The 27,162-nt window shown below is 46.5% G+C and overlaps 1 protein-coding gene across 1 annotated transcript in view; it reads left to right on the top strand.

Annotated features, from left to right (window-relative positions):
- The first annotated feature begins 1,107 nt into the window (after positions 1-1,107).
- The window catches only part of Kcnq3 (potassium voltage-gated channel subfamily Q member 3), a 246,737-nt gene continuing 220,682 nt past the window's right edge, over positions 1,108-27,162 (top strand). The window contains exon 1 of the mRNA XM_090339409.1: positions 1,108-1,499. Coding sequence (XP_090195535.1) covers positions 1,108-1,499 — 392 coding nt within the window. The remainder of the gene's footprint in view (positions 1,500-27,162) is intronic.

The raw sequence follows: 27,162 nt of genomic DNA, 5'->3' as shown, positions 1-27,162 counted from the left end.
CTCATTCTAAGCGTGGACACCTGCACCCCGAGAGCAGTGCACTGCAGCCACACAAGCGCACGCCTGTAGGTGGGTGTAGGGTCGCCTAGAAGGCGCAGAATCAAGTCAACAGTACTGAAGGAGACTCCTCAGCAGTACAAGTTAGGTGCTATGCGAGAAACTGGGGTTTCTCCCCACTGAGAGGTGCCAGCAGTCGGGCGCTTTGGCCATCTCAGCCACCAGAAGCAGAGGAAGAGAGAGAGTGGGGGGAGTAAATGGCAAAGCAGAACCACTGAGTCCGCTTTTCCTCCCTCCTCCATGCCCTGCTCCGGGGAAGCCCCAGTGACCATCGGGATCCAGGTGCCAGGGCCCAAGCACACAGGTGTTGGCAGCAGCCAGGCGGGCAGGGCGTTTGGATTACCTGTCCCCAGGGGCGCGCGGAGGGCTGGGGGCGCCGAGGGGGCGGGGCGCCGCCGCAGGGCCTCCAGCCCGGACGGGGCGGGACAATGGGGCCCCACCCCGCCGAGGGAGGGAGGGAGAGAGGGAGACTGGCGGCGAGCGCTCAGCCCTGCTCGAGGCTGCGATTGCTGCCGAAGCTGCTGCCGCTGCGCGACCCGGGCTGGCGCGGGCGGGAGCGCGGAGGGGGGAGGAGGAGGAGGAGGGGGCGGCGGCGGCGCGTGTGCCGGGCGGGAGAGCGGGTGGGAGGGCGGCTGGCACCGGGCTGGTAAATAAACTGCGATGCTGTCTCGGGCTCGCTGGCCCGGGTGCCGCCGCCGCCGTCGCCGCCTCCCCGGAGCCCCAGTGCCAGGCTCCCGCCGCCGCGCGCCCTAGCTCCTCCGCGCCCGCGTCGCGCGCCCTCGCGGGCTCCCCGCCGTCCTCGGCCCGCGCCCCTCGGGGGTCCCTGCTCGGGATGTGACCTCTGACCCCCTCCCCCGGCCTCCCCCCGGCCCCCCGGGAGGCCCAGCCTTTGCCTGCTTCGGGGTGGGGGGGTGGGGAGGGGTGCGCGGATCATGGCATTGGAGTTCCCGGGCTTGCAGCCGCCGCCACTGCCTCATCCACGCACCCCGAGCGCCGGTTCTTCCCCGGGCGGCCGCGGAGAAGGCGAAGCGGCCGGTGGGGGCGAGGCAGATGGGGCTCAAGGCGCGCAGGGCGGCGGGGGCGGCCGGCGGCGGCGGCGGCGGCGGGGGCGGCGGAGGCGGCGGCGGAGCCGCTAACCCCGCCGGAGGGGACGCGGCGGCCGCGGGCGACGAGGAGCGGAAAGTGGGCTTGGCGCCGGGAGAGGTGGAGCAAGTCACCTTGGCGCTCGGGGCCGGAGCTGACAAAGATGGGACCCTGCTACTGGAGGGCGGTGGCCGCGAAGAGGGGCTGCGGAGGACCCCGCAGGGCATGGGACTCCTGGCCAAGACCCCCCTGAGCCGCCCGGTCAAGAGGAACAACGCCAAGTACCGGCGGATCCAAACTTTGATCTACGACGCCCTGGAGAGACCGCGGGGCTGGGCGCTGCTCTACCACGCGCTGGTGTGAGTACCCGGACGCTCGGGGCGCCCCTGGGCGGCGGCGCAAGTTGGGGAGCAGGGCGAGGGCTTGGATCGGTGTGGGGTGTGTGTGTGTGGGGGGGAGTGCGTGTTCCGTGTGTGTCTGTGCGTGTGCAAGTCGTTCTCAAGATCTTGGACACCGGGGGGGGGGCCTGAAAAGAGAGCCGCGCGTGGCTCCCCAGCTAATGGGGGAGATGGGGCTGGCGTGGGTGCGCGCGGGTGCGCATTCCTAACGCCTTCCGGGGTGTGGATCTGGAAGCTTTAAAAAAAAAAGTGTGATTTTTCTAATGAATGTAGGGGTTGAATCGGAGGAGACAGGACCTACTTTGAGTCCTGATGCACCGCTGGGGCGGGGTGGGGGGTGGCGAGGGGGACGGTGAATCCCTTCTCTGGGGATCACCACCACCATGCCCTGGAGTTGGGGAGGGGAGTGGCGCACTGCTCACCGCCCTGCTGCGTGTGTGTGTGTGTGTGTGTGTGTGTGTGTGTGTGTGTGTGACACGAAGTGTATCCCCCCTTCTCGTTACCAGGAAGGATCTGGTGTTGCTGGGATGCGGGGAGGAGTTTGGGCTGGTCAAAATGCAAGCCTTTGGGGGCTTTTCAGGGCAATCCATAGGCGGTGGGGCGGTGTGTGTGTGGGGGGGGGGGTTTCTTAGCCTGGATTGAGGTTGGGGTTTAACCCTGCCAGGAGGTGGGGCGGGTTGGGGAGTATTTTGTCTCAAGCCTCTCCATGATTTAGGTTCTAATCCCCCCTTTCGACTGCCGCCCATCGCCTGTCTGCTCTGGTTAGAGATGAGAGGTCGCCCTGGAGGAGGTTTCCCCCTCCCCGTACACTCCCCCTACTCTGCAGGTGGATACGTCGCCAGATGGACTCCTCTAGCATCTGGTAGATGGGATGAAAAAAGTCCTCCCGCCTTTGGGGAGGGGGAGAGGATGCTTGCTAGGCAGGTTCCTTACCCAGATCTAGAATCCTGGCTCTTGGGTGCACCACCCCAGGGCTGGCAGGGCGCTGCCAGCTGCCAGCTGTCTCTAGCCTTGGTTTAGCAGTCTGATGGCTGGGTTTCAGAAGCTGAGTGGCTGCCGGGATTTGGCCTGGAAGTTGGCGGTGACCTTGAAGCCATCCTGCCTGAAGCCTTACAGGCAGAGGATTTTCCTTCTCCCGTTGACCCAGTGACTGATAAGATGGCTAGGACCTATGACTTGGTTGTACTACCTTCTGGGTTGGAAGTGCTTTTCCTGATTTGACCACCAGGTGGGGGCGTCCTCACAATACCTTCCTTATTGCAACAGGTTTCTTCAGGGGTGACCAAATCTTGGAGAGGGTGCCTCCCTGGAAACAGAGGAACCAGCAGAGGGGCAGAGCAGGAGTGGAGTGGAGCTGAACTGAGCTGAGCACACTGCCCGAGTGTGGATCTGGGAGGGTCAAGCCTTTGATGTCTGTGTGCATGTGTCTTTACAGGTGTTGGGAGATATCTGGCTAGACAGACCTTAGCAATGGTTACTCTTTGATTTGCACTATCATTTTGAAGGCAAAGCAAGACTTAAAATATGTTTATCTCTGTCTTCACCATGGTGTTCACCTAAACGGAAGCAAAGAGAGTGGTGGAATGTGAAGCAGTAAGAACTGGCACGGTAGATGATTCTGGATGAACTCAGATACACAGACTGTCATGATTTTTGCACAGAGATGCTGCCCAATGCTTACTCACTCCTTTTTAAACCTGGGGTTCCATTGCAGCTGGGCTGTTCCTCCTTTTCCTCCTCCTGCCTTTTCTGCAGCACCTGCAGCCCTGCAGAGAGGGCAGCCAGGGCCTGCGGCTGGCAGAGTCTCACTGTCATCCTTCTGTCGAATCATTTCTTCACTCGAAAGCAGTTTGAGGAGGCAGAAACCTGTAGCTCAGTTTCCAGGAGCGTGTGAGAAGGAAGAATGGCTACTCAGCCAGGCACACGCATATATGTAAATTTTGCTTAACACACACTCGTGATCCTCTCTTGTGAAAATTCCCGCTTTCATTTTATGGGCGAAGACAGAGAACATGAAGAGTTCAATATGACTTGCAAAGATCACCTAATTAATCCTTCTGGGAGCTTTCTTCCCCTCCTTTTTATTCTGTACTGAGATTTGAATTCAGGACCTTGCTCTTGATGGGGAGATGCTCTAACAACTAAGCCATACCCTTCACCCTTTTTACTTTAGTTATTCAAAAATGGGATTGCTCATTGTTTACCTGGTCCGAGACGCTGATGCTCTTACCTCAGCCTCCTGGGTAGCTGAAATTGTAGGCATGTGCCACCATGTCTGATCCTAGATCTTACTTTGAATGGGGTGGTTCAGTTTTGTTGTTGAACCACCATCCCAAGTCTGATTCTCAGGCAAGAAGTGAGAGACTGGATACTGTCCTAGGCATTACTGGTAAAGATCCTTTGATCATACCTCTACCTTTCTAGCACATTCTTGGCAAGTGGTGGGAAATAGGAATTTGGAGGATCAAAGCAAGGTCTGGTCAGAACCTGGGAAGCACGGTGTGAGGAAAACGTGGGCTGGAGGATGTGGCTGTGGATTCCGATTAACAGGGGGGTGGGGATGTTCAGGAAGTCTCATGGGATGGGTTTGAACTGCTAATGCTCAGGCATGCTTGAGTAGTGAGTGTAATCCATACCCTTCCTGCCTGCGCCTCAGGAGGGAGTCCAGGTTGTGAGATACCTCTGGACCTTCAGGGTTTTTTTTTTTAAAAGACGTTGTAATTTGTATTTGGAAGCCTGTGTTAACCTGCTCTGGGCTGTGGCTAATGGCAGGAGGGCTATGGTCTACATCTGTTGCACAGGCTAGTGAATACTTTTTTTCCATTCGTTTTGTATGAGCCAGACCCATACAATCAGATCTTTTTCTTCTTCTCTTCCCTAAAGATAGAACACAGGAAATGTGGAAATTAATCAAACCTCCACTCTGTCCTGGCCTTAGAAGTCCATCCTTGCGCTTCTACCTTGGTCTGTCTCTGGTGTCATTACCTCCGGAAGCCTTTCCCACCTCCCCCATTTCCACTGGAATTTCCTCTGCTCAGTGAGACCCCCAGCCTTAGAAGTTTACACATTGCTTTGTAGATCAATGTGTTTGCTTGTCTGCCCCACTGAGCCCTGTGCTGCTGGCGAGTGGGGGATGTGTGGTTCAATTTTAGCATTCTCAATCCTCAGGAGACTCCAGAGCCCACTGATAGGTACTAAGTAAGCATTTGCTGCGTGGATGCATAAAAGAATTCTCTCAGGATTCTGGTTAATCAAGATTTTGCTGTGAGAGCTCTCCCGTGATCGTAACAACGGCAGCAGTAAGTAGCCCAGAGTCAGCGCTGCAGGATTTTAATTAGGAACAGAGTCCTTGGGAATCTTGGGCTGTGGGAGTCAGAAAAGGTGGGAGTGCTTGCTTTACCTCTGGGGAGGTTGATGACAGCTCTACATTTTCATCTTCTGGCTGAAAGGTGCTCGGCTGTTATGGAAAGTGTGCTGGACTTGTGGGTCACATATAGCCTTGGCCTTGAGTTGCTGTGACTTTGCAGAGCTAACTTGGGATGATAGGGAAACTGAGGGTGATAAAAATACTGCCCTGTCCATGAATATGTGCTAGGTATAAAGAAATAGTATCTAGGAATGCAACAAGCCCCGATCCCAGGCATTCTTTTAATTCTAGATCAGGGTCCTTTTAAAGTCATTCTTGCTGCCTACCTGGTACTGTGGCTGTCCTGAGTATGTCAGGGAACTCACCCTGCCCAGCCTGCTCATGGAGAGGTGCTGGGTTCATCTTGGCACTCTTGCTGGCTTGGCACCGTGCAGGCATCCTGTTGCTCTGGCCAGCTTTTTACAGCCAGCTGGATATGATCACTCATTTGCCTCTTGACAAACAGAGGGGAAATGATCTTGAAAAATACCCGCTGATTGCTTCCTCAGGTGGGCTGGCTGCAGGGGCATATGGCAGGCAAGATTGGGTAAAGAGACGTCATAGGGCCCGGTTGGGGGTTTTACAACTCATCCTAGATGGATCTGAGCATCTAGGTTTGTGCTGCTAGGGCCCCAGTAAGTTGCTCCCTTTTACTTCCAATCTTTTTAAATAATTAAATTTACCCTTTTATTGATAGTACTAGGGCTTGAACTTAGGACATCATGCCCTTGCTTGGCCTTTACTCTCAAGGCTGGCACTCTACTACCTGAGCCGCAGCTCCACTTCTGGCTTTTTGCTGGTTAATTGGAGAGAAGAGTCTCATGGACTTTCCTTCCTGGTTGGCTTCAAACCACGATCCCCAGATATTAGTCTTCTGAGTAGCTAGGACTGTAGATCTGAGCGACTAGCACCCAGTTTGCCTCCCATCTCAATTCTATTTAATCTACCACCTTTTTGGTACATTTCTTGAGATCCATGTATACCCCCATGTTATAATAATCTCATTTTGCTTTTGCCTTCTTTTTCTGATTTGCCTATCTTCCTCTTTGCTCTCGACTTTGCAACGCTTTCAAACTATTCGAATAGAATGAAGGAGCCAGTTAAGGGGTTGATATGTGCAGTCCCTGAGTATCAGATCTCTAGGCGATAGGGACATCCTGCTCTGGGACTGTCATTCCACACCTAAGGAAAAGAAGTGGGATCCCAGCAAGTGGCCAGCAGTACTGGGGAGGGTGAACAGAGCCTCACACAAACCAAGCTGAGGCTCTGAGAAGCTAAGTCATAGCCTTGTGCTATTGGAGCTCCTGACGTGGCAGAGCTGGGATCACTGAGCTGTCTTCTTGAGAGTTCTGAGGTGAGATCTAAACCAACAACACTTGGAAATATTCTACTAAAAGAACACAACACCTAGGCCTGGCCCTCTGGCCCAGTGGAAAACCACTTCCTGCTGCCAAGCTGGGCATTGCCTTCTCCCTTGCTCCTTCCTGCTTTGCTAGTACTGCTTTGCCTCATTTTGCTCCTGTCCACTATGGATGCTTGTCTTTCTGGTGATGCTATTCTAGAAAAGCCAAACTGATAGAACTTAATACTCAGCAAATATCTAAACTAACCAGTGGATACCTACTCAAAAACAAGTGTGTGGAATGTGGGAGCCTGGCAAGAGAGAAACAGTTGAAAAGGATTGCAGAGAAGAGGAAACCAAGGCTCAGAGTAGTTAAGTTGACACGCTGCTGACAAGGAAGGACTTGAGTCAGTCTTCATACGAGGCCAGTCTCCATTCCTTGTCCGTTAACCCTTCTGTGCCTCAGTATTCATTCCTCTGGGTTTACAGCTGTTGCTTCATGTTTTTTAGAAAGGCAATTTGTCCCCATGTATTCTTTTAAAAGGCAGATGATAACACTTGAGCCCACACGCTCATCTCGATTCTTACAGGTCTGGTGTAAATGAACGAAGGAGGTATCTGCACATGCCAAGTGATTGAGTGTCTGTACAAAGATCCTCGATGGAGTGGCCTTCTGCCAAGAAAGATTTCTCTTCCTGCTGGAATTATAGAGCTGGGTTCTTTTCTCTCTCCTCTCCAGGTCCAATTCTCTACATTAGTGTTTGATCTCCACTGAGTGCCTGAGATGAGATGTTCAGAATTTTTGTGTGTCTTTTTTTTTTTTTTTTTTTTTTTTACCAGGCCTGAGCTTGAGCTCAGGGCCTGAGCACTGTCCTTGGACTTTTTCAAGGCTAGAGCTCTACCACTTGAGTCTCAGCACCACTTCCGGCTTTTTTCTATGTATGTGGTACCAAGGAATCGAACCCACGTCTTCATGCATGCTAGGCAAACACTTTAACCACTAGGCCAAACTCCCGGCCCCTGTGTTCAGAACTTTTATGTAGGATAACTTGGGTTGACCTAAAGTCACCTTTGGAGCACCACCATCCTCTGTTCATCCTTATCAATATCTGTAGCATTTGTAGGTGGAGTTTGCTGAGAGTTATAGACCTTCTCCTGGGATAGGGCTGAGAGCCTGAAGAATGCTAGTTCAGCCACCAGCAAAAGTCTTCTGTTGGTTTTACTTCTAGCTTTCAATATGTTGTGTTGTTTTGAATAGCCTCTGTTTCATTATCTGAACAGTGGATCTCAAATCTCCTGCCTTCCAGCTTGCTACTAAGGTCCACTGAGGCACTGGTGATAGGACTCAAGAGCATGGTGGCTGTGGTCCATCCAAGCATCTGTTTTGTATTTTGAACTCAGAGCTTTGTTACAAGCTAGAAAGGACTCAACTACTTGAGCCCCACCTCCAACCCTTTAATGTTCTTAAAGGAAGTCTTGGAATCTAAAAGTTGTATTCCATTTATATTTTTTTAACTTTCATGGTTTTTATTTTTAAATATAAATCCACCATTCAGGAAAAAAAAAACAGTTTCAAAGTCTGCAAATACATGGGTTTGATGTCTCTGGTTATCTCTGATAGCAAGTCTTTTGAAGCTCTTGCTATTTTCCTGAAGAGCTGAGTTCTTATAAGTATTTGGATTGTATTTCTCATTAAGTATTTGGATGCGGTCTGTCCTATCCTTTGGGGTACGAAACTATATCCTTGTTGAGATTGTAGTAGGTTCACCAAAAAGAGGCACAGATACCCAGGCCTAGTGGCACTGTGCCTCTGAGGGGCTTTCTCAGATTTGGTGATGCTTTCAAAGCCAGAATCAGCTTACTAATTTATAATGTGAGAAACTTTAGCATTTTCAAAGCAAGATTGAAATAGAGATTCTTATTGTTTTTACACATCTTTTGTTGAGAAGACAGCAGGAGCCTGGCTGTGAACTGTACTGTGACTTCAACGCCATGTCTATGTTTTTGTTTTCAGGGAAATAATTAACAGTCCACTTCACGATTCTGGCATGCTAAAAGAAATGTTGAGATTTCTTCTTGAATTCCTGCCTGGTGTCCTGAATTCAGCACCTTATTTGGCTGTGAAGGAATTTGCATGGAAAAAGTGTTTATGTTTTGGGTTTGATATACACCTCCTGAGAAATGTGGATGACCGCACAACACTGAAGGCAGATTTAGTAGATTGGAGACTGAAAAGGAGTCTGGGAAATCCAGGCTTGAATAAGTCCACTTCTCCCTTATGGATCTCCTCGTGGAGGAGGTAAATACATAATCTGTGTGTGTACTGAGCCCACTTAGAATTGGTAAAGTTGTCAATGATATTAGAATGGGTCCGGGAAGGTTTCCTTCAGCATAAAGCAATGGATTTTGTGATGTGCACAGCTTTTTAGCATCTTCTTCCATTTTCTAATGTATAATTGGCTGTGCCTATACAATAGAATTATAAACATGAGTGGCTTTTTCTGACCTTAGGAAAGCGGCTGAACTTAATATTGGGGTAGGAATTGATAGGGAAATACGAATTGTAAACCTAGAGTTAGTGAGCTACGGATTGAACTACTTAAAATGACCAAATCCTTGGGTTTTGGTTATGTGTTTCTTGCATGCAAGCATGCATTCTTCACAATCCAGAATTTAGGGCTTACCAGATCCTCAGTCTTGCTGGATAAATGGCTCCTGTGCCATCCTGTTGGGGTTTGCATCCGTGGTGACAGAAGCAGGCATGGATATAAGTACTGGCTTTGAATCCTCCTTGAGTCATGTTTTAGCCGAGTATCCCTCAGCAAACCCCTTACCTCCCATGCCTGTTTGCTCACTTGCTTACAGAGCTTACCTTGTCCACATGAGAAGGGTGAGAAATGGGCTAATGGAGTCCAGAGCTAGGTTTGGGGTTACGGTAGGTATCTGATAAGTAGCCATCACTTCTAATTCATTTCCAGTTTTGATAGGAATGATTCATTGAGTCAAACAGTGTTGAACTCATACCATGACTTCTTGTCTTAAGATTTTGCCTCTGAATGTAAAGGTGGTAGGGTAAAGGTCTGTTAGAATGTTTGTTAGAATATTGAGATTCCTATTCTATTCATATTCATATTCATATTCATTGTGGGGAAAGGAAGGAATTTATATTGAGAAGGAAAAGAGATACATAGTGAAGATTCTACTGCCTGATCTGGTTTGCTAAGGAACACAGTGTTGAGAACAGTATTTGTCTAGGCCACAAGCTCTGGATGGCCCAGGACTGGGTTTACACAATTATATTGACTTCTAAACACACTCACTCTACAGCCTGTTTACTCACAGAGAAGGGAAAGATATATCTAGAACGTTTTAGCTGAACTTGAGTGAATAACTCACACATTTCTTTCCCGAATTTATCTCCCACAAAATGAATTATATAGCATGTCCATCTTTTTCTTTTTGCTTTGGCTGTCAGAACTGGGACAAATTTTGGCTCAACTAGTGTAACAACCTTATATGTTTCATTTATAGTTTCTTTTTTTCCTCTGGGATTTTCTTCTCATTTGTTCTTGGATTACACTTTCTTATTCAAAAGTATTTTTGAAAATTTATTTTCCTTTCACATTTACCATTGTCTTTGATATATTTTCCCAGTGTTGTCTCTAATGTCTCCGTATGTGAGCTCAGAGCCTGGCACTTAATAAAAGCTCAGTGAACACTGAGAAAGTTTGCTGAGTAGCCACACAGACTATTCCTAAAAATTATTTTTATTGTAAAGGTAAAAATTATTTTTATTGTAAAGGGTTACAGTTATATAAGTCAGGTAATGAGTACATATCTTTTAGAACCGTGTCACCTCTTCTTCTCCCAGTTTTTTTTCCCTCCCCAACTCCCTTCCCCACAAATTGTAAAGTTCATTTCTAACATAGTATCCAGTGAGTATCACTGATGCATTTTTCACCCTTTGTCTCTCCATTTCTGTGCTCTCTTCATTCTCTCCTGAACAGATAAGTTTGCATACAAGACAAAAGGTACAGAAATCACAAACAGTGACAAAGGAGAAAAAAAAGCAAAATAACAACAAAACCTCTTATTTCCCTTTCTTGCAGTTTGTTTTGATAAACATCATTTTATGTGGTCAAACGTGTTTAGCTCTTGAGCCCTGCTGATCCTCAGCTTGGAATAGCCAACTTGTTCCCACTGTGTAACTTATCATGCCTATGTATATTTTTTGTCTTGTACTATCCATTGTATTTACTTGTAGATTTATAGGCATGTCCTAATTTCTAGAAATGAAGGAAACCATGCAACCTATATTCCTTTGTGTCAGGTTTATTTTTTTCTAAGCCCTTCCATTTTCTTGTGAATGACGTAATATTCTTGCAGATGGAAACATACAACTCCATTATGTATATATACCAGATTTTTCTGGTCCATTTCCACTGAGGGGCATCTGGGTTCATTCCACATCTTGGCTATGGTAAACAATGCTGCAGTGAAAATGAACATGGATGTGTTGGTAGCTTTCTTACGGCCTTTAAACTAGCTTTTTGAATCCAAAATTAACTTCAATTATTTTGTAGATGTGGACCAATTTTTGTCTTTGTAAACAACTATGTGAGTGGGAGAATATTTGGTAAAGGTTGTTAGGTTTTCTTGTCTTTCTGAATGTTAAAACTGTGAGTTAACTAGACGCATATGCATGATGCCTAGGTGTGCAGGCATAGATGTATGTGCATACACAGGTAGTGTCGAAAAGGAAGGGGGAAAGATCTTCAATGTTCAGATATTAATAATATAGTAATGGTTCTCATTTCTAGTTTTTATTGATGTGTTCTGTCTAGGGCTCAGATATTTTCAGTTTGGTGATGGTTCTGTGTTCAGCAATTCTGAACTCTTCTTCAACACAACCACTCATGGGCTGCCAGTTCTCACTTTGCCGGTTGAGGTATGATTGAAATACAATTTATATGTATTGAAGCCCACCATTTTAAAGTTAACCATTCACTGGTTTTCAGTATATTTCTAAGGTCATACAGTAGAAAGAGGATTTTTACAGTTTACATTTGATAGTTTTAGTCAAAACTAAAGTGATAGCATAAAAAAGTAATTATGATCCCTCAAGTTTATTATCCACAGAAGAGAAGTTATGAAATTTAATGGGTAAGAGACATTGTTAAGAGAGTTAATAAAGAATGCACTTGTTTGGTAAAAAAGTATATTACACATGCAAATAACTCTTAAAATTCAATAGAAGGAAAACAACTCCATTAAAAATACACACAAGATCTAAGATGAAGATTTTCTAAAGAAGATAACCTGGTGTTAAATGGGTGTATGAAAAAAATGATGCTCAGATCATCTCATTAGGGAACTGTAAGTGAAAACAACAATGAAATACTCAAGTAAGTGTGGCTGAAATCCAGCAATAACAGTAGCACATGTCAACAATGACATGGAGTATCAGGAACTCTAATTCATTACTGGTGGGAATGAAAAATGGGTACAAACACCACAGAAGACAGATGATGATAAAGCTAAACATGGTATTACCTTAGCACCCCGAGGATGTACTCAAATGATCAGAAATGGTATCTCCACACCAAAATCTTTTTGTGAATATTTAATAGTAGCTCTATACATAATCACCAATAGTGGTCCAACTAATATTTTTTAAGTAGGTAAATGGTTAAATGGTCATACATCCACACTGAACTGTTGTTGCACAGTGAAAGGGACAGTATCCAGAGGCCAGGAGGGAGTTTAGATGGTGACAAATTACAAGTAAATGAAAGGAAGAAAGGGCCATCGTGAGTGACTGCCAGAGAGGAGTCTGTCTGAAAACAGGGGAAGGACAGGTGGGCACTGTCCTTTCTTGGACAAAGGAGCTTCTTGTAAGAGTGAGAGTGAGATATTGACCTATGGGAAGATTGGAAGAGAACAGTTAAGAGAACATGGTGGTGGTCAGGCTAGGTTTCCTACTGTTAGAGACAGAGTTTATGATAAAGAAAGGTATCTAAAATGTCCATGTAATAATTGGTTAGATTTGGATATAGGCCTATAAACCATGTTACGCTTCATGTAAACAAATGGTTAGTATAAAACCATTCAAACTGGGTGTGCATGTGTGGGCTGGGATACTTGCACACATTTCTTGGCAGTGTCAGCCAAGAGAGCCTAGAAGACTGAGGAAGGTGTGTAAAGTTGTGTGAATGTACTAGGCATCTAGGGCTTGCATTCTGACATCGTTGTGCAGAAGGCATGAACATTGAAAGAAGGACATGTTCTAAGACACACACAAGGCAACTTGTAGTGCCAGAATGTGAAGAAATGCTTTAGAAAACTTCCAAATTGTTGGTAGATACCAAAGGGTCATAAGAGCCAAATGAAAGAACTCCCAGTAGTCAAAGCTGGTTCAATTTGTGGAACAAGGTAAAGTAGTATTAGAGTATGACCATAATGCAAACTAAATGTTCCTGAGCCCACACTAAGAAATAAATGATCGAGTGGATAAATAGGAAAAGAAGGACAGACAAATGTGAAGGAGAATTCCAAGTTTTGTATTAGCTTCTCTACCCACAGGAGGAAAAGAATAATGTGGGTGGCATAGAGTTACTTCCTCTTGAAGAGTAGCTATGGGATGGTATGTAAAGGATAACTTTTTGCAGTGCATTGGTGGCTCATGCCTACAATCCCAGCTACTCAGGAAGCTGAGATCTGGAGCCTTGTGGTTCAAGATTAACATACAAAAATCTAGGAAACTCTGTCCCCAAAACTTACCAGCAAAAAGCTGGGCTAGAATCTTAGCTCAAGTGTTAAGTGCCAGTCAAGCAAGCAAGCAAGCTGGACAAAGCCTAGAAATGGCTAAAAAATATTAGCTCTTAGGCTGGGAATGTGGCCTACCATGCATGAAGTCTTGGGTTAGATTCCTTGAATTGAACATATACAGAAAAAGCCAGAAGTGGTGCTGTGGCTCAAGTGGTAGAGCTCTAGCCTTGAGAAAACCCAAGGACAGTGCTCAGGCTCTGAGATCAAGCCCCAGGAATGGCAAAAAAATAGCCCTGAACTGAAGCAAGCACATGTGTAAGTCCTCAAACCTATTGAACAGATGTCCCATGTTTATTGAGTGGCAGATCTGAGACTGAGGCCCACCGAGTTACAATGCTAGCCCTGCTCTTTCCACGCTCTTCCTTGTTATGGAATGATATCCATGAAATATGGTTTCCCTGGGAGGTGATGTTCAGGGCACACAGTGTGCTATCAGCTGGGTTTATCAGAGCCACACTTCGTATGACCAGATGAGTAGGAATCAGTTAAGTTTTCCTGGATGCACCCTTCACCAAATCTTTGTCCCCTAGACTCTCCACCTTAGACAACGAGGTTACATCCATGAGATCTATCCTGATGGACTTAAACCTCTCTGACTCAGGCCCACTCTAGGTTAGAACAGCATTTTGTTAGGAGGAGAAGGAGAGAGGAGTGTGGATCAGTGGCCTGTGCTTCTGTTGTGTGATCCCCATGAGCCACGCCAGGCAGACCCAGCGTCATTGTCCACTCCCAAGTCTCAGCTGGACTGTAGGGCCCATCCTTCTCCATGAGGGCTTCTGAATTGTTCATTCACTGCCTTTCCACCCTGACTACTTGATGGGTGCGGAGTGGTTCTGGATCTTTGAGAGCCCTCATGAGACTTACTATTTTAATGTTCAAGTCAAGCATTTCTGTTGATCTAGGAAGAAATGACCAGAAGGCTACTGTGGCTCATGAACTGCAGTTGGTTCTGGGGAAGACAGGAGGGAAGTGGTTAGGAAGTCTTCACAGTCTTCTCACTGGAGCCCAGCTTTGATTCATCATATACCAGAGGGAGGCAGTGCTGAGCTGATCTGTGGAATGAACCTGAATCAGGGGGTAGGAAGCCTCACCCTGACAGCATTGCTGCAAGGGCTGCTGCAGGCTGGTGTGGATAGAAATGGATGGAAGCCATCAGAGCTGCAGTGTAGCTCTGGCTTCAGAAGTGATACCACTTGTGCCAGTGCCAGCAAGTTGCTGCCTTTTGTGAGCCTTCAGCCGCCATTAGTGAGTATGATAATATGACCCTGCTCCAGGAGAATCCAGTGGCCACCGACCAGCAGAAGGGCAGTCAGGCATTTGCCATGCCATGGTTAATGGGAAGGGGAACGAGCAGGTCTCATAGGAGGACAGACAGACACATGGGCTGAAAAATGAAACTATAGATGGACTGTGGATTGGTTCTGAGATACAGCTGTGGCAGGGATCTCAGAGGAGGCAGCATTTGATGAAGGCTTGAAAGGAGGAGACAGAGTTAGAGTGAAGGTCAGGATTAGGGTTGGAGGCAGAGAGACAGTTAAGGAGTAACCTTAGCCCAGTGGCTGCAGCCCAGGCTTTGTGTAGGAGCCCAGGGATGGCAGTATAGCTGGGTGGTGAATGAGCCAGAGTAGAAGGGCTTTTCTTAAGTAGAATTGCTTTGTGGCCGTGGATAGGTCTTTGTGCATGATCTTTCTTTCGATGAAAAGTTAGGTGATTAGATACTTCTTAGCATTTATCTGCAGAATAGCAAGGAATGGGATGGATGGAGCTCTTCCCCATTTTTCAGGAATTCTTTTTGCTCATCACTCTCCAAAAGCCAATGTAGGAGGCGAGGCACTGATCGAGAAAGAACTCTATTAAGCAGCAAGCCAGCTGGTCAGAAGATGGTGGACCATCTTCCTCCAGGCCCATTGTGTGGAAATGCTGATGTTGGAGCTGCTTCTGTGGGAAGTGAGTGATCACGGGATAGTGGGCGCCATCTCATGAGTGCGCTTTAGGCCCAGATGATGTGCTTCTGATCTTAATCACCTTGTCTGAAGGTAGACTTTTTTTCAGTTGTGTAAATCTCAAGCAAAATTGATTACTTTTGTCAAAGATCATTATCTCCTCAGGGTAACTTTGTTTCTGAATAGTTTGTCTCTGTGCAAGAGACTCAGGGCATAGCAGCCCCTAAGGCCTGAGATTCTTCGTCAGATTCACTAGTGAATGAAAATATAGTTGCTGGATTACCGGGAAAGGCCAGGGTTGGGTTATGTACAGGATCCAGCATATTCAGGGAGAGAGATTGGGTCTCTGCTCATCTTCAGAGCAACACAATCTTAGCAGGATTTTAAGTATCCTGATTCCTGCCTGATGATGCTATCACAGCTCCCAACTGTGATAAGACATGCACCTCAGACTCTGTGCGATTGAAGCCAGACACTGGTGGCTTGAGCCTGTAATCCTAACTACTGAGATCTGAGGGTTGAGATGTAAAGCCAGTTCAGGCAGAAAAGTCTATGAGACTCTCTTCTGCAGTTAACCAGCATGAAGCTGGAAGTGGAGCTCTGGCTCAACTGGTAGAGTACCAGCTTGGAGTGAAAAAGGAAGTGGAGAGGCCCTGAGTTCAAGCCCCAGATTTAGTGTGCACATGCACATGCATACACACACACACACCCTTCATTCCCCAAATACTGGTGTTTGGAACATTAATTAGTGTTACTGTGTGGAACAAATGAAGCTGACATCTTGTTTCTTTTGAAAAACACAGCAGAGGGAAGCTGATCTTGTAAACGGAGGAGCCCTGCACGTATCTGAGACTGTGAGCATTCAGACCTCCCTTGGCCTAGAGTTCCTTGTGACCTGAGCTGGGGCATTTTTTTGTTTGAGGAGGGAAGGGAGGACCTGTATAGAAATGTGGCTTATGTTTCAGCTGCAAAGTCATGGTACTGCTGGGGTCTGTAGCCAGACAGGAGGAGCCCTGCACCCCAGCTGTGTGACCACAGGCAGGTCACTTCCTGTCTCTGCATTTGAATTTCTTTGTTTATGTAATGGGGATAACAATAGCATACAATTCAAGGGATAACAATAGCATACAATTCAAGGGATGGTTATGAAAATACTGTAAGTTGATCTAAACACTGAGAGAGGAAGAAGGAGGAGGCGAAGGAGGAAGAAAGGAGGAAGAAGCATCATTATTGTCATCACCATCATCATCATCATCATCATGGCTTCTAGGACTTTCATCTATGGTAAACACCAAGTGAGGAGAGAAATAACTAAAAGCAGGGACTTAGAGGTGAGACTAGAACCCTCTTCTTTCTCCTTTTCTTCCTTTCACTTCCTCTCTTCCTTCCTCTTCCCTTTTGCATCTCCCTTCATTCCAAAGTCAGAGCTTTGTGTTTGCTAGACAGATGTTATGCCGTGGAGTTGTGCATGTGGCCCTTTCTGCTCTAGTTATTTTTTCATATATTTTTATTGTAATTAATAGAAGGGTCATATTATATTCACCAGATAGAAGGTGCATTACTTCACATACATTGATACCCTTTCTCATGTTTTGGTCCTCATTTCCCTCCCCCACCCCTGCCTCTCATGTTGTTTTCTCACCTTCCCTATCCTATTTCAAATAACCAAATAAGCATATATACAGTATATCAGATAACAAGGTAAAATACTATAACAATATGAGATAACCAAGGGACAGAAAAATAGATGAGAGATAATGTAGTACATTAAGGACAACAATCACTCATCATATGGCTTTTGTTTCTATATCCTGGAGGTCCTTTCATTTAGCATCATACTATATGGCCTTATGTATCTAGATTTTGCTCTATTGTAAATCTCTGGTAGGAGAGCCCAGGGTTTCTACTGATTATGACAAATGAGGGAAACCATTGAGCCCATGTTCCTTTGAGTCTGGCTTACTTCACTTAATATGCTTTTTTCTAAGTCTTTCCATTTCCTTACAAATGGGGCGATGTCATTCTTTCTGACAGCAGCATAGAATTCCATTGTGTATAAATACCACATCTTGTTGATCCACTCACCAACTGAGGGACATCTGGGTTGCTTCCATTTCTTTGCTATGGTGAATAGTGCTGCAGTGAACATCGTTGTTCTAGCGGATTTAGTATGTCCTTTTTTTCTGGACCATTGGGTAAATGCCAAGTAGTGGAATTGCTGGGTCACAGGGGAGCTCTGTGTGTAGTCTTTTTAGGAACCACCATACTGCTGTCCATAGTGGTTGAACGAGTTTGCACTCCGATGCTCTGGTTATTTTTAATGTACAGTCTTGCCTTTTTCTTTAGGTCAGTCGGGACTGTGATGCTCTTATTTATGCTCACGCTGTAGCTAGGATGAAAGGGATCTGCCACTTTGCCTTTTCGAATGAGATGGGGGTCTCATGAACTTTTTTTATTGTCTCAATCTTAACCATTCATGCAGCTGGAATAACGGGAATGCCAAAAGAAGAAGCCCGTGGTTAAGATGCCCATATTGGCCTCCAACCATCATCCCATAGATTTATTTCTCTAAAGTAGCTAGGATTATAGGTATGAGCCACTGGTATCCAGTTCATTCTGGTTTTAGATTTTTGATCGTTATTATAAAGTGATATACAAAAGGGCTACAGTTATGTAAATTAGGTAAAGAGTACATTTTGGGGGGGGGAATGTCATCCCTTCCCCCACTCTTTCCCAGTTTTTTCCTCTTATCTCCATCCACAAGTTACGTTGTTCATTTTCACTAGTGTCTAGTGAGAACCACTGCTGCATTGATTCACCCTTCGTCCTTCTATTTCTGTGTCTCCCTTACCCTCCCAAAGATAAATTAATAAACAGACAAAATGAAAAGAAAACAACAGCAAAGGAAAAAGAATCTCTTGTTTCCATTTCCTGGAGTTCAATAAGTATTGTTTCATATGATCAGGTATACACAAGCATTACACCTTTGTGGTCTGCTCCTAAGAGTATCCTCCTTTGGTTGCACTGTAAGATCAAATTGTAGCAAAATGTATATATTAATATTGATCATTTTGACTATTTTTAGGCAACGCTATGCTTATACAGTTGGGTATTCATCACCATCACCCATCCGTCATTGTCACCTTGCATAGCAGAAGTTCTGTACTAACTGAACAATGATCCCTATTTCCCCTCATCCCCTTTCTTCCAACTAGCATTCTACTTCCTGCCTGTGTGATTTTTAGATTAAGTTCTTCCCATGAGTGGAATCAGCATTTGCCCCTCTGCAGCTGGCTTACCATAAGGCCCCTAAGTGTGTTGTCATAGCTAGTGTCAAAATACTCTTCCCTTTTATGGCCGTATCCTCGTCTGTAGTGTTTAAAACACACTGCTAGATCCTTAGGAAGTTTTTGTCTTTTTGCTGTTATGAGTGGTATGTCTTGAGCCTAGGTGTCTAAGCCATATTAACACGTCAGCTCCTGCTTGCATCTCTCTGGCTCCTCAAGTCAGTTTCACCTGCCCCTGTGGCAGATGCAGTAGAGAGGAAAGGCTGGCAGGGTAGCCATGGTGAGATGTTCCCATGCTATCTGGGTACTTGGGCCATCCCTTCATTCCTGTGGGTCTCTAGTTTTTCACATGAAAAATGGAGGTAAGGGCCTCAGGCTTCTTCCTTATACTCAGAGACTATGATGAGTTCACTTTCAGAAAGTGGTGAGCACAGCCCTGGAGGCTGTATAAAGGAGGCTGCTGGCCTGGGGTAGAAAAGAAGTTCTTGATGTGCAGAGGTGTTGGGTGACTTGCTCATGGGCACACAGCTGGTAGACAATGATGCTGGCACAGAACTCAGATGGGCCCGAGGACAAGTCAGTGCTTCCTTTCTCAATCTATTTCTCGTTTTGTCTCCCTGAGCTCCTGTGGATCTGGCACTCAAATTGCCCAGCATGAGGCTGGCTTGGAAGAACTTTCCTGAGTGTCCCAACCAGATCCTGGTTCTCTTGCAAAACCACACTGTCAGGCATGCATCAGGGCAGAGGTTTGCATTGAACAAACACTGTAGAACAATCCCTTTGGCCTTACAGCATCTGAGCCAAGTTCCAAATAGAGTCCCAGCTCTGGGTTGTGGGCATTGGAAAGCAGAATGTGGGGATGGCACAGATAGGTTTGGACAGGAGCCTGGCTGCCTGAGGAGGAGGTGCTTTCTTCTTGAAGGCGGGGTCATCTCTCTGCCATGTCCTTACACATTTCCTTGCTGGTCAGCAGTGTTCAGCCAGTTTGTACATGTGAGCATATTAGTCCAGTGTTCCAGAATGTGTTCTAAAAGTACAAAAACCAGACGATTAGACTGACAGTCCTGCTGTGGATGGGAGTGCAGTGAGAAGGCAAACCCAGGAGCAGCTGCTGGCCCGAGCCTGGGTCTGGGAAAGTGACTTCAGAGTGGCACACACCAAGGGTAGGCTCATGCCTAGTCATAGAAAAGCTGACATACCCGGCTGGCCCTGCCAGGCTAGATGGCTTCAGAGCCACTCAATGACTCAAGGCCACCAATGTCTCAGGCCTCCTTGCCCTCAGCATCTGAACTTGCTGGCTTTCAATGCTTCCACTGGTTCCCCCTCCCCCCATTCCTTCTGCATTCTCCTGGCTTCTCTAGGAGTCAGACTTGTCTTTCCAATGAATTTGTTCCCACTCTGGAAGCTCTTCAGCACTATCTGAAACACACCAAGATTCTGGCCTTTGCCTGGAATCTGGACCAGGCATCTCCCAGCATCCCCAACTCCCTGATGCTCTTCTCAGCCCATCACACATCCTGCCTCCCATCGAGGCCTTTGCTCCTCTCGGCAGATGCCTGGAAGCCTGATACCTCCACTCACAGGTCCCAGGTGAGGCCTTCCTATCCAGCTTAGCCCAAGTTGGTCTTTCCTGTTATCCTATCCTTCAAAGCCTGCTGCCTTGAGCTGTTACTATTATAAATTCTATTTGTCTTCATTAAGCTCTGACCTCCAGGAGGGCAAAGACCAGGCCAAGTTTACTGTGGTTTCCCTAGTTCCTAGCCTAAATGTAGCCTGCTGTGTGTATGTTGACTGAACAACATTAGTCTTTATTAGAAGACTAAGGAAAGAGCAGTGGATGACCTAAAAACCCAGTCATATGAGACACAGTGACTCTGCCTGGCTTAAAGAAGGCAGTATAGAGGGTGCCAAGCTTCCCGTTAGGAGCCCCAAGGCCTGTTCTGTGGTAAGAAACTGAACTTTCAAGTATGTGATGAGCTAGCACAGGAAAAGTGGTCAGAGTCACTGGAGAAGATAAAAATTCAACCCACAGAGGAATGGTCAGAGGGAGGAGAGGAATCTGCTTTACAGGGCCTGACGTAGAAGAGAAATCACATCAGGCAGTGGGGAGGCTACTGGAAGAGGAAGACACAGAACTGAGCTCACTATATGGATCACAGAGGACATTCCAGTCTTTCTGAAGGCCACCTGGGTTCACAGAGCTGAGGGGTCTGATCAGATGTGTGCTGGATGAAGATGACTTGCCTCAGGTTGGAGAAGGGTTGGAGTGTAGGAAGTCAAGTGGATGTTACACAGTGCATTCCAAGATGGCGGCTCACATGGAGAATGGGGTCCCTTTAAGGAGTTCCTGCCTTGTAGGTGGAGGTTTATGGGGTGCTCTAACTCACTGAGTCTCTGTGGAAGTTCTGCTACACGGAATGCTCTTAGTCCCTCCTCACAAGAGAAAGTTTTTCACAGAGGCCCAGTAATTTGGTCAGGGTCCGTCAGCCACAAGTAACTAGGGCCTGTGCTTTTGCCTCTGTGCCATGAGTAGGCTCCACTGTCAGCCAGCTCCAGACTTGCCTCCCTTCTCTCACTCCCTCTGCATCCTCTAAGGAGCCTTGAGGGCCAAGGCTGACATTTGTATTCAAGATGACTCCCCGTTCCTGCTCACAATAAATGCCAGACTGAATGATGGAAATGATTCAGCAAGAAATAAGGATTTGAGGGTGGGGGAGAGGAGCAGGGTAAAAACATTTGCAAATGGATTAAAGAAAAAAAAAACTCGTCCCTAGCCCCATGCCAACAGACTTGGAAGTTTGGAGAGATATTTTTAGACCATGAAATCCAAATGGCACAGAACGTGGGCTGGAAAGATGGAAATGCAAAGAATAGTTCGCTAGCTGTGACCAGAGATTGCTTATTTGCTGAGTTTCTCCCTAGCTATAAAACAGCAGCAGTGAAAATACAGAATCCCCTTGGATGCACATTTTCCCTCCTTTTTTATTTCCTTTTTTTTCTTCTTTCATCTTTTCCTTCCACACCAAGGTTTAGAACCCTGTCTCTCCCTGTTTGGGGGAGGAGATGTTGGCTTTAAAACACTCTTAATGTCTATCAGGAGCCGTTTTGGAAACAACTGAGTCCCAGGCTGATGTTGCTTCATGGAACCCAAATGAGACCAAGAACAGGATGATGGAGTGAGAGGTGGGGTGTTACCTGAGGAGCTGGAAGACTACCCAGACACGAGCTGACTTCACTGCTTCTCTTTGCAGACACTTCTCATGCTAAGGAAGCCATGGCTACCTGCTATCTGTGAGCTTTCTCTACATCCTAGGAGAGGGACTGCCCTGTCCCTATGGTTCTCATGTTTGTGATGCACTGACTTAGCCGGGGCTGGGTATCCACTGCTAGACTCCTTTACCAGTTAGTGTCATGAGAAACATGTCAGTTTCTGCAGAGCAGGGCTGAAATGCTCCTAGGAAGAGTTCTCGTCAGTCACAGCATCTAACATTTCCTAACATTAGCGAGCCTTGCTCTTGAAGCCACCTGTGTTAGCTCTCCCATCCTCCCCCCTTTACTCACAACTGGGTACAGTCCACAGAAAGCAGAGAAGTGGATGACACGTACTAGCTAGCGTTATCAACCCAATGCTGTGCACATCTCGGCTTGTGTCTGCATTCCTTTTTAGCAGTAAAAACATTGCTGATTGATTGACTTGTTTTTTCAATCAAAGGAATATATGCATATTTAAATCCCCATTCTGGACAGAGATTTAAAGTAAAAAGCCCTACCGGTTTCATCTTCAAGGGGGACACACTTTTCTTGACTGGTTCCTAAATCAGCTTTAGTGTTTTGGTTGATTTCCTTATTTCCTTGTCTCTGTTGCAGTTTATGGTCTCTTTCTTCTTTTTCTCGAGTATCTCAGTTGGCCTCTGCTTTCTTAGAATCCTTCCATTATTTCTTTTTCTCATGATCTCTTTCCTTCTTCCTTTCTCATGCACATCCAGTTACCATATCCTTGCTTTTCTTTCTCTGTCAGTTCTGCTCCCTCTTCCAGAAATGCTAGCATCTTCCTGTTGTCTTTTGATGACCCTGGCCTGTATTAAAGTGATGTCCAGCCATGGGATCCCTGGTTGTTAAACATCTTTTTTTTTGGTACATGTTACTCTTTGAAGCCATCAACTAAGCCACAGGCGTGTGTGTTGGGATGTTCTGCTTTAGGGGTGAGGGAGATGAATATCACGAGCTATTGGGAGCCCCCTTCACAAGCTTGTTTATAACAGGCCTCATTTTCCTCCAGCAGGTGTCTGACACTTGAAAGGGAAATGTTTGTTGAATAGAATCAAACAAAAAGTCATTAGTCAGCACGGACCACCTGGGACATTCTACCTGAGGCCATGTGTACACACACACACACACACACACACACCCCACACATGTGCTACTGGCTTCAAATCCATCTCCTCCTACATCTTCACTGTAGCTTCCTATAAATCCTGCTTGCTCTTTGGGAGGCAGCTTGTGGGGAACAAGACTTCAGTAGTTAGTTTTGTCTAGAGAATACCCGGGTTAATTTATGTGCTTGTGAATAGAGAATGCCTGTGCGGTCAATATTAAATATACATCGTTTCTCTCACAAATAGCTTTCAGGGCTGCAGTAAATCCTCTGGAAATCACCTGGAGTTATCTATGGGTTGGTGAAGTGCCAAGGATTCTGTGTCCTTGGGAAGTTCTGACAACATGTAGGCTCATCGTGGTAGCCTTGCTTGGCTTTCATCATGTAGAAGATTGGCCTCCAAATAGACTTCCCAGTCTAGCTTCGATCTTCAGTTCCAAGGATAAAGAAGCCAAGCCCAGAGAGAGGAAGGGACATGAGTAAGGGCACACAGCTTGCTGGTGATAGAAGAGGCAGGAGCCTGGAAATTCTTTTCGGCCCTTTGCTTCTTTTCTGGGCAGGGTGCCTTGAGGTGCGGTTTGCCAAGTTATTTGACACCGTAGTTTCCAAATTAGTCATTAATCTAATAATTTAGGCTTTAATCTCATAGGCTGCAGTGAAAGCATTGGCTAGACAAGAGTTTGAGCCTGGTAGATTGGTGCTGAGAAGGGTGTGCTAGAGTTCTTAGGACGGAACATATACTGGAAATCACCAGCCTGTGTCCAGCTTAAAAAGGAGCTGGTGATTCTGCTGTCTCCCGATGGGATGTCAGTGTTTGGTCAACACAGATGGCTAAATAAATGTATCTCTCCAAGTTTATGTCCCTGGTCCACACTTGCTTTGTGCCTTTCATTCTGCAAGGTATGAGGGCACAGAACTTCCTCCTGTGAAATCCTGCAGTGTTTTAGAAGAAATGGAGAAACAGATTCAGGATTAATAATTGAATTTGATATCTGTATGGCCTTGGATCAGTTCTGTAAGCTCTGAGAATCTGGATTTTCTTATCTTACACTGGCATAGGGGTGAAGTTTGAGTTTCTGGCATACAGAAAGAGCTCGACAAATGATGTTGATAGTAATGATTTTTATTACTTTTTGACTAATGGTAATATTATGGAATAATATTAAGGGGCATAGAGAAGGGAAAACCTGTTTGGATCAGAAGGATGGAACTGATGCCTTCAGCACCTTGTTATCAGAGCCTCTCTCTTGTTCCTTCTTCCCATGATTCTCGTGTCACTGTGGAGTAGTCTCATTCATTGACTCCATTCATTCATTCAATCATTCATCCTAAACTTTGAGTACTTTGGCCTAGATCTTGACCTGTGACAGAAAAAAAAAATTAAATGGGTCTCTGTCCACCCTGAGTTGGTGAAAGTAACATGAGAGTGATAGGCTGTCTTGCACTGGGGACCTGGTGGAAGGTTCTATTTTACTTGGGGAATGGCCCTGCCCTGTGCTTCTCTGTCCTCTGTCTTTTACCCAAAAGCCCTTGCTAATGGCTGCCTCACTTCTAGTCTTGATACTGGACCCAACTCTGTTCCTTTTGGAAAGACCAGGTCTTTCTGTGCTGTCTTATGAAGTACGAGGGACAGGAACCTGGTATTAGGAGTTTTGGATGCTTAGACCCAAATCTCATGCTGCTTCTCCCTGTGACACTAGTGACCGTTTTGCCTGGATCAGTTCTGGTATTCCTGCCTGGGAAATGGGCTCATGGTTGTGAGCCCTACGAGTTGGTTGCTCAGCATTCACCTCGGAGACAGTCTAGTTTGAATCACAGAATTTCTCTTCGTGTCTTCTATCGCCTAAGTTCCTACTAAGTTAGCTGATGTTTTCCAAACAATGTTGGATTTTCCCAACCAAGGAAGTTGTGCAAGAGTTTTTACTTTCTTCATTTTACTGTAAAAAAAAAAGTATCAGCCTGGAGGCACCAAGGTGGATGCCTGATGCTGTGCAGGTCTAATGAAGCTTCCTGGGTCCATGCCCTGTGCTTCCTGCCACCCTGCAGAGCAGGGAGGCCCTTTGCCAGCTGTGCCACCTCACAGCAATGATACCACTGTATTAGCTTATGCCCAACAACCAATGTTCCACAAAGTAGATTTTTATCACATCATTTATTTTTGCAAATAAGGAAAGGAAGCATATCACCCAACTTACGCCCAGGCCCTGCTGTGAGCCCCATAGAGTCAAGTCTCTGCTCACCTATTGGGACAAACTGACTGCTCCTGATACAGCCTACAGAAGCTCTTCAGGGGCCGGGAGACAAAGACCCCATTCCCATATACAGTTAGAAATGGTGCTTTATAGGCAGGCACGGGTGGCTCATGCCTGTAATCTTAGCTATCCAGGAGGCTGAGATCTGAGGATTGCAGTTCAAAGCCAGCCAGGGCATGAAAAGTCCATGGGACTTTTATCTCCAATTAACCACCAGAAACACCAAAAGTGGTGCTGTGGCTCCAAGTAGTAGAGCACTAGCCTTGAGCTGAGGAGTTCAGGAACAGTGCCCAGACTCAGAGTTCAAGCCCCATGACTGACAAAAAGAAAGAAAGGAAAAAAAAAAGAGGAAAAACAAGAAATGGTGCTTTATGCAGAGCTGCTGCTGCTGGTAGTGGCAATGACTGAGCCAGGAGGGTGGGAAGGAGCACTGGGCATGAGATGAGCCAAGTGCCCAGATAGGGCCTTGGTGCTGATCCTACACCCTCTGAGCTCTCTGCAGGCCTCTCTGGGAAGCAGGGATGACCGTGTATTATCAGAGATAGGTTTCAGCAGATTGTTCCATGATTACCTTGCTGTGGCACTCAGGACAACTTTCCCAGTCTCTCTGTACCTTCCAGGCTCCTGAGCTGAAGTAAAAGAAACTCACATTGTGGTAGCATCTTCAACTCTGAATGAGGATGCTGGATTCACTGAGCAGTGCCAGTTAGCTATGACACCAGTAGTTTTGCAAACAGAGAGGGAGGGAAGAGTCCCAAAGGGCTGCTGATTCCCTGCTGTTTGTGTTCACAGCAGGGATGGACAGCACCCCAATCCAGAATTGTTGGCTTCTACCCCAAATCAATCCATTCTATTTGCTTAGATCTCACTCGTGGCTCCACAATTAAGAACACAAAACAGAATGCAGCACCAACTGCATTCTCGCCGATGGTTCTCAGCATATCTGGAGACGAGGCGATGATTTCACAGTAAGACTCAAGTCAGGCTATGGGGTGTGGCAAGGGTGGAAGTGAGGTGCATAGGGAGGATGGAGGGTAGAATTTGGGAAGGGGACAAAATGAGAGAGAAACATGGCTAGTAGAGGCGGCAGATGTTTGGCAAAGACCTTTTCTCCATGACATCTGGGCTCTCCTTTCTGACATGTGGATCTCTGTCCCAGCCCCTTTTCAAATCCCTTTGCTTCTGTGATGTGCTTCAATTAAATTATTCTTAGCTGTAGAATCTACCCCCAATTAAAGAAGCAATTTTTTTGTACTTTCAGTGGAAAAGATTGCTTACCTGGTTTGGCAGTACATTTAGTGAGAAACAAAGCCCTAGCAACATGTAAGCCATGGGGTCTAATTGGTGCTGTGAGAAGGAGAGAGGGGGGCTGGAGTAGCAGGGGAGGGGAGGGAAGATTCCTGACCTCCTGGATTTGTATGGAAGGTAGTGAATAGTGCCAGTCAATTGCCCTGCCCCCAGACCACACCCATCTTGACTAAGGTTAAGTTGAAGCAGGGCCCTCTGCAAAGATCCAGTTTGTAATTTGAATTTCCTTGGGAACCTGAGCTAAAGGAGTATTTGCCATTCCTCTCTGTGTAGATGGCCAGTCCCCAAAGAGAATTCAGGCGCACTGTCCAACCTAAGAGTCTATATCCTGTTTCCCCTGCAGAACTAGAACTTCTGAGCACAGCTTCCTTTTGGAAAAGGTGTTGGGTGGGGGAAGGGGGCTCGGTGTTCTCAGTTAAAAATATCTCAATTTTTTTTTCTCTAAATCTAGATGAGTGAAAAAAAATGTATCCTGTTAAACCTCTGGGCTGTCTGTGAATAAAACAGGAAGCAGGAGAGTGTTTGATAGGGTGAAATACTTTCACCACCAGTGGGTGGGTTTGTTGCCCTGGATACTTTGATTTCCTCTGGTCATCTGGAGACTGGCCACCTTTTGAAACCTAATCCTGCTCCCCAAGCAGGATGTAGAGCAGCCTTTCTGGTAGCTGATGTGAAAACCAGAGGAGGAATGAGGACCAGTCTTGGCTGAAGCTATCATTGGAGTGATTTGTCTGTGGCACCAGGTCTGTGCAGCCACTAACGGCTGACCCAGATACACCAGAGCTGACTGTGTGCCAGGCTCCGTGCTGGGCACCAAGGAGCCCATGAGGAACCAAGGGCTGGTCCCGACTCTACTGTTTATAGCCAGGGGGAAGGCAGATGT

The sequence above is a fragment of the Megascapheus bottae genome, chromosome 9, assembly GCF_031878675.1.
Source record: "Megascapheus bottae isolate mThoBot1 chromosome 9, mThoBot2.hap1, whole genome shotgun sequence".
Classification (NCBI taxonomy): Eukaryota; Metazoa; Chordata; class Mammalia; order Rodentia; family Geomyidae; genus Megascapheus; species Megascapheus bottae.
Note: the sequence above shows the minus strand (reverse complement) of the source record. Positions and strands in the feature narration are given on the sequence as shown.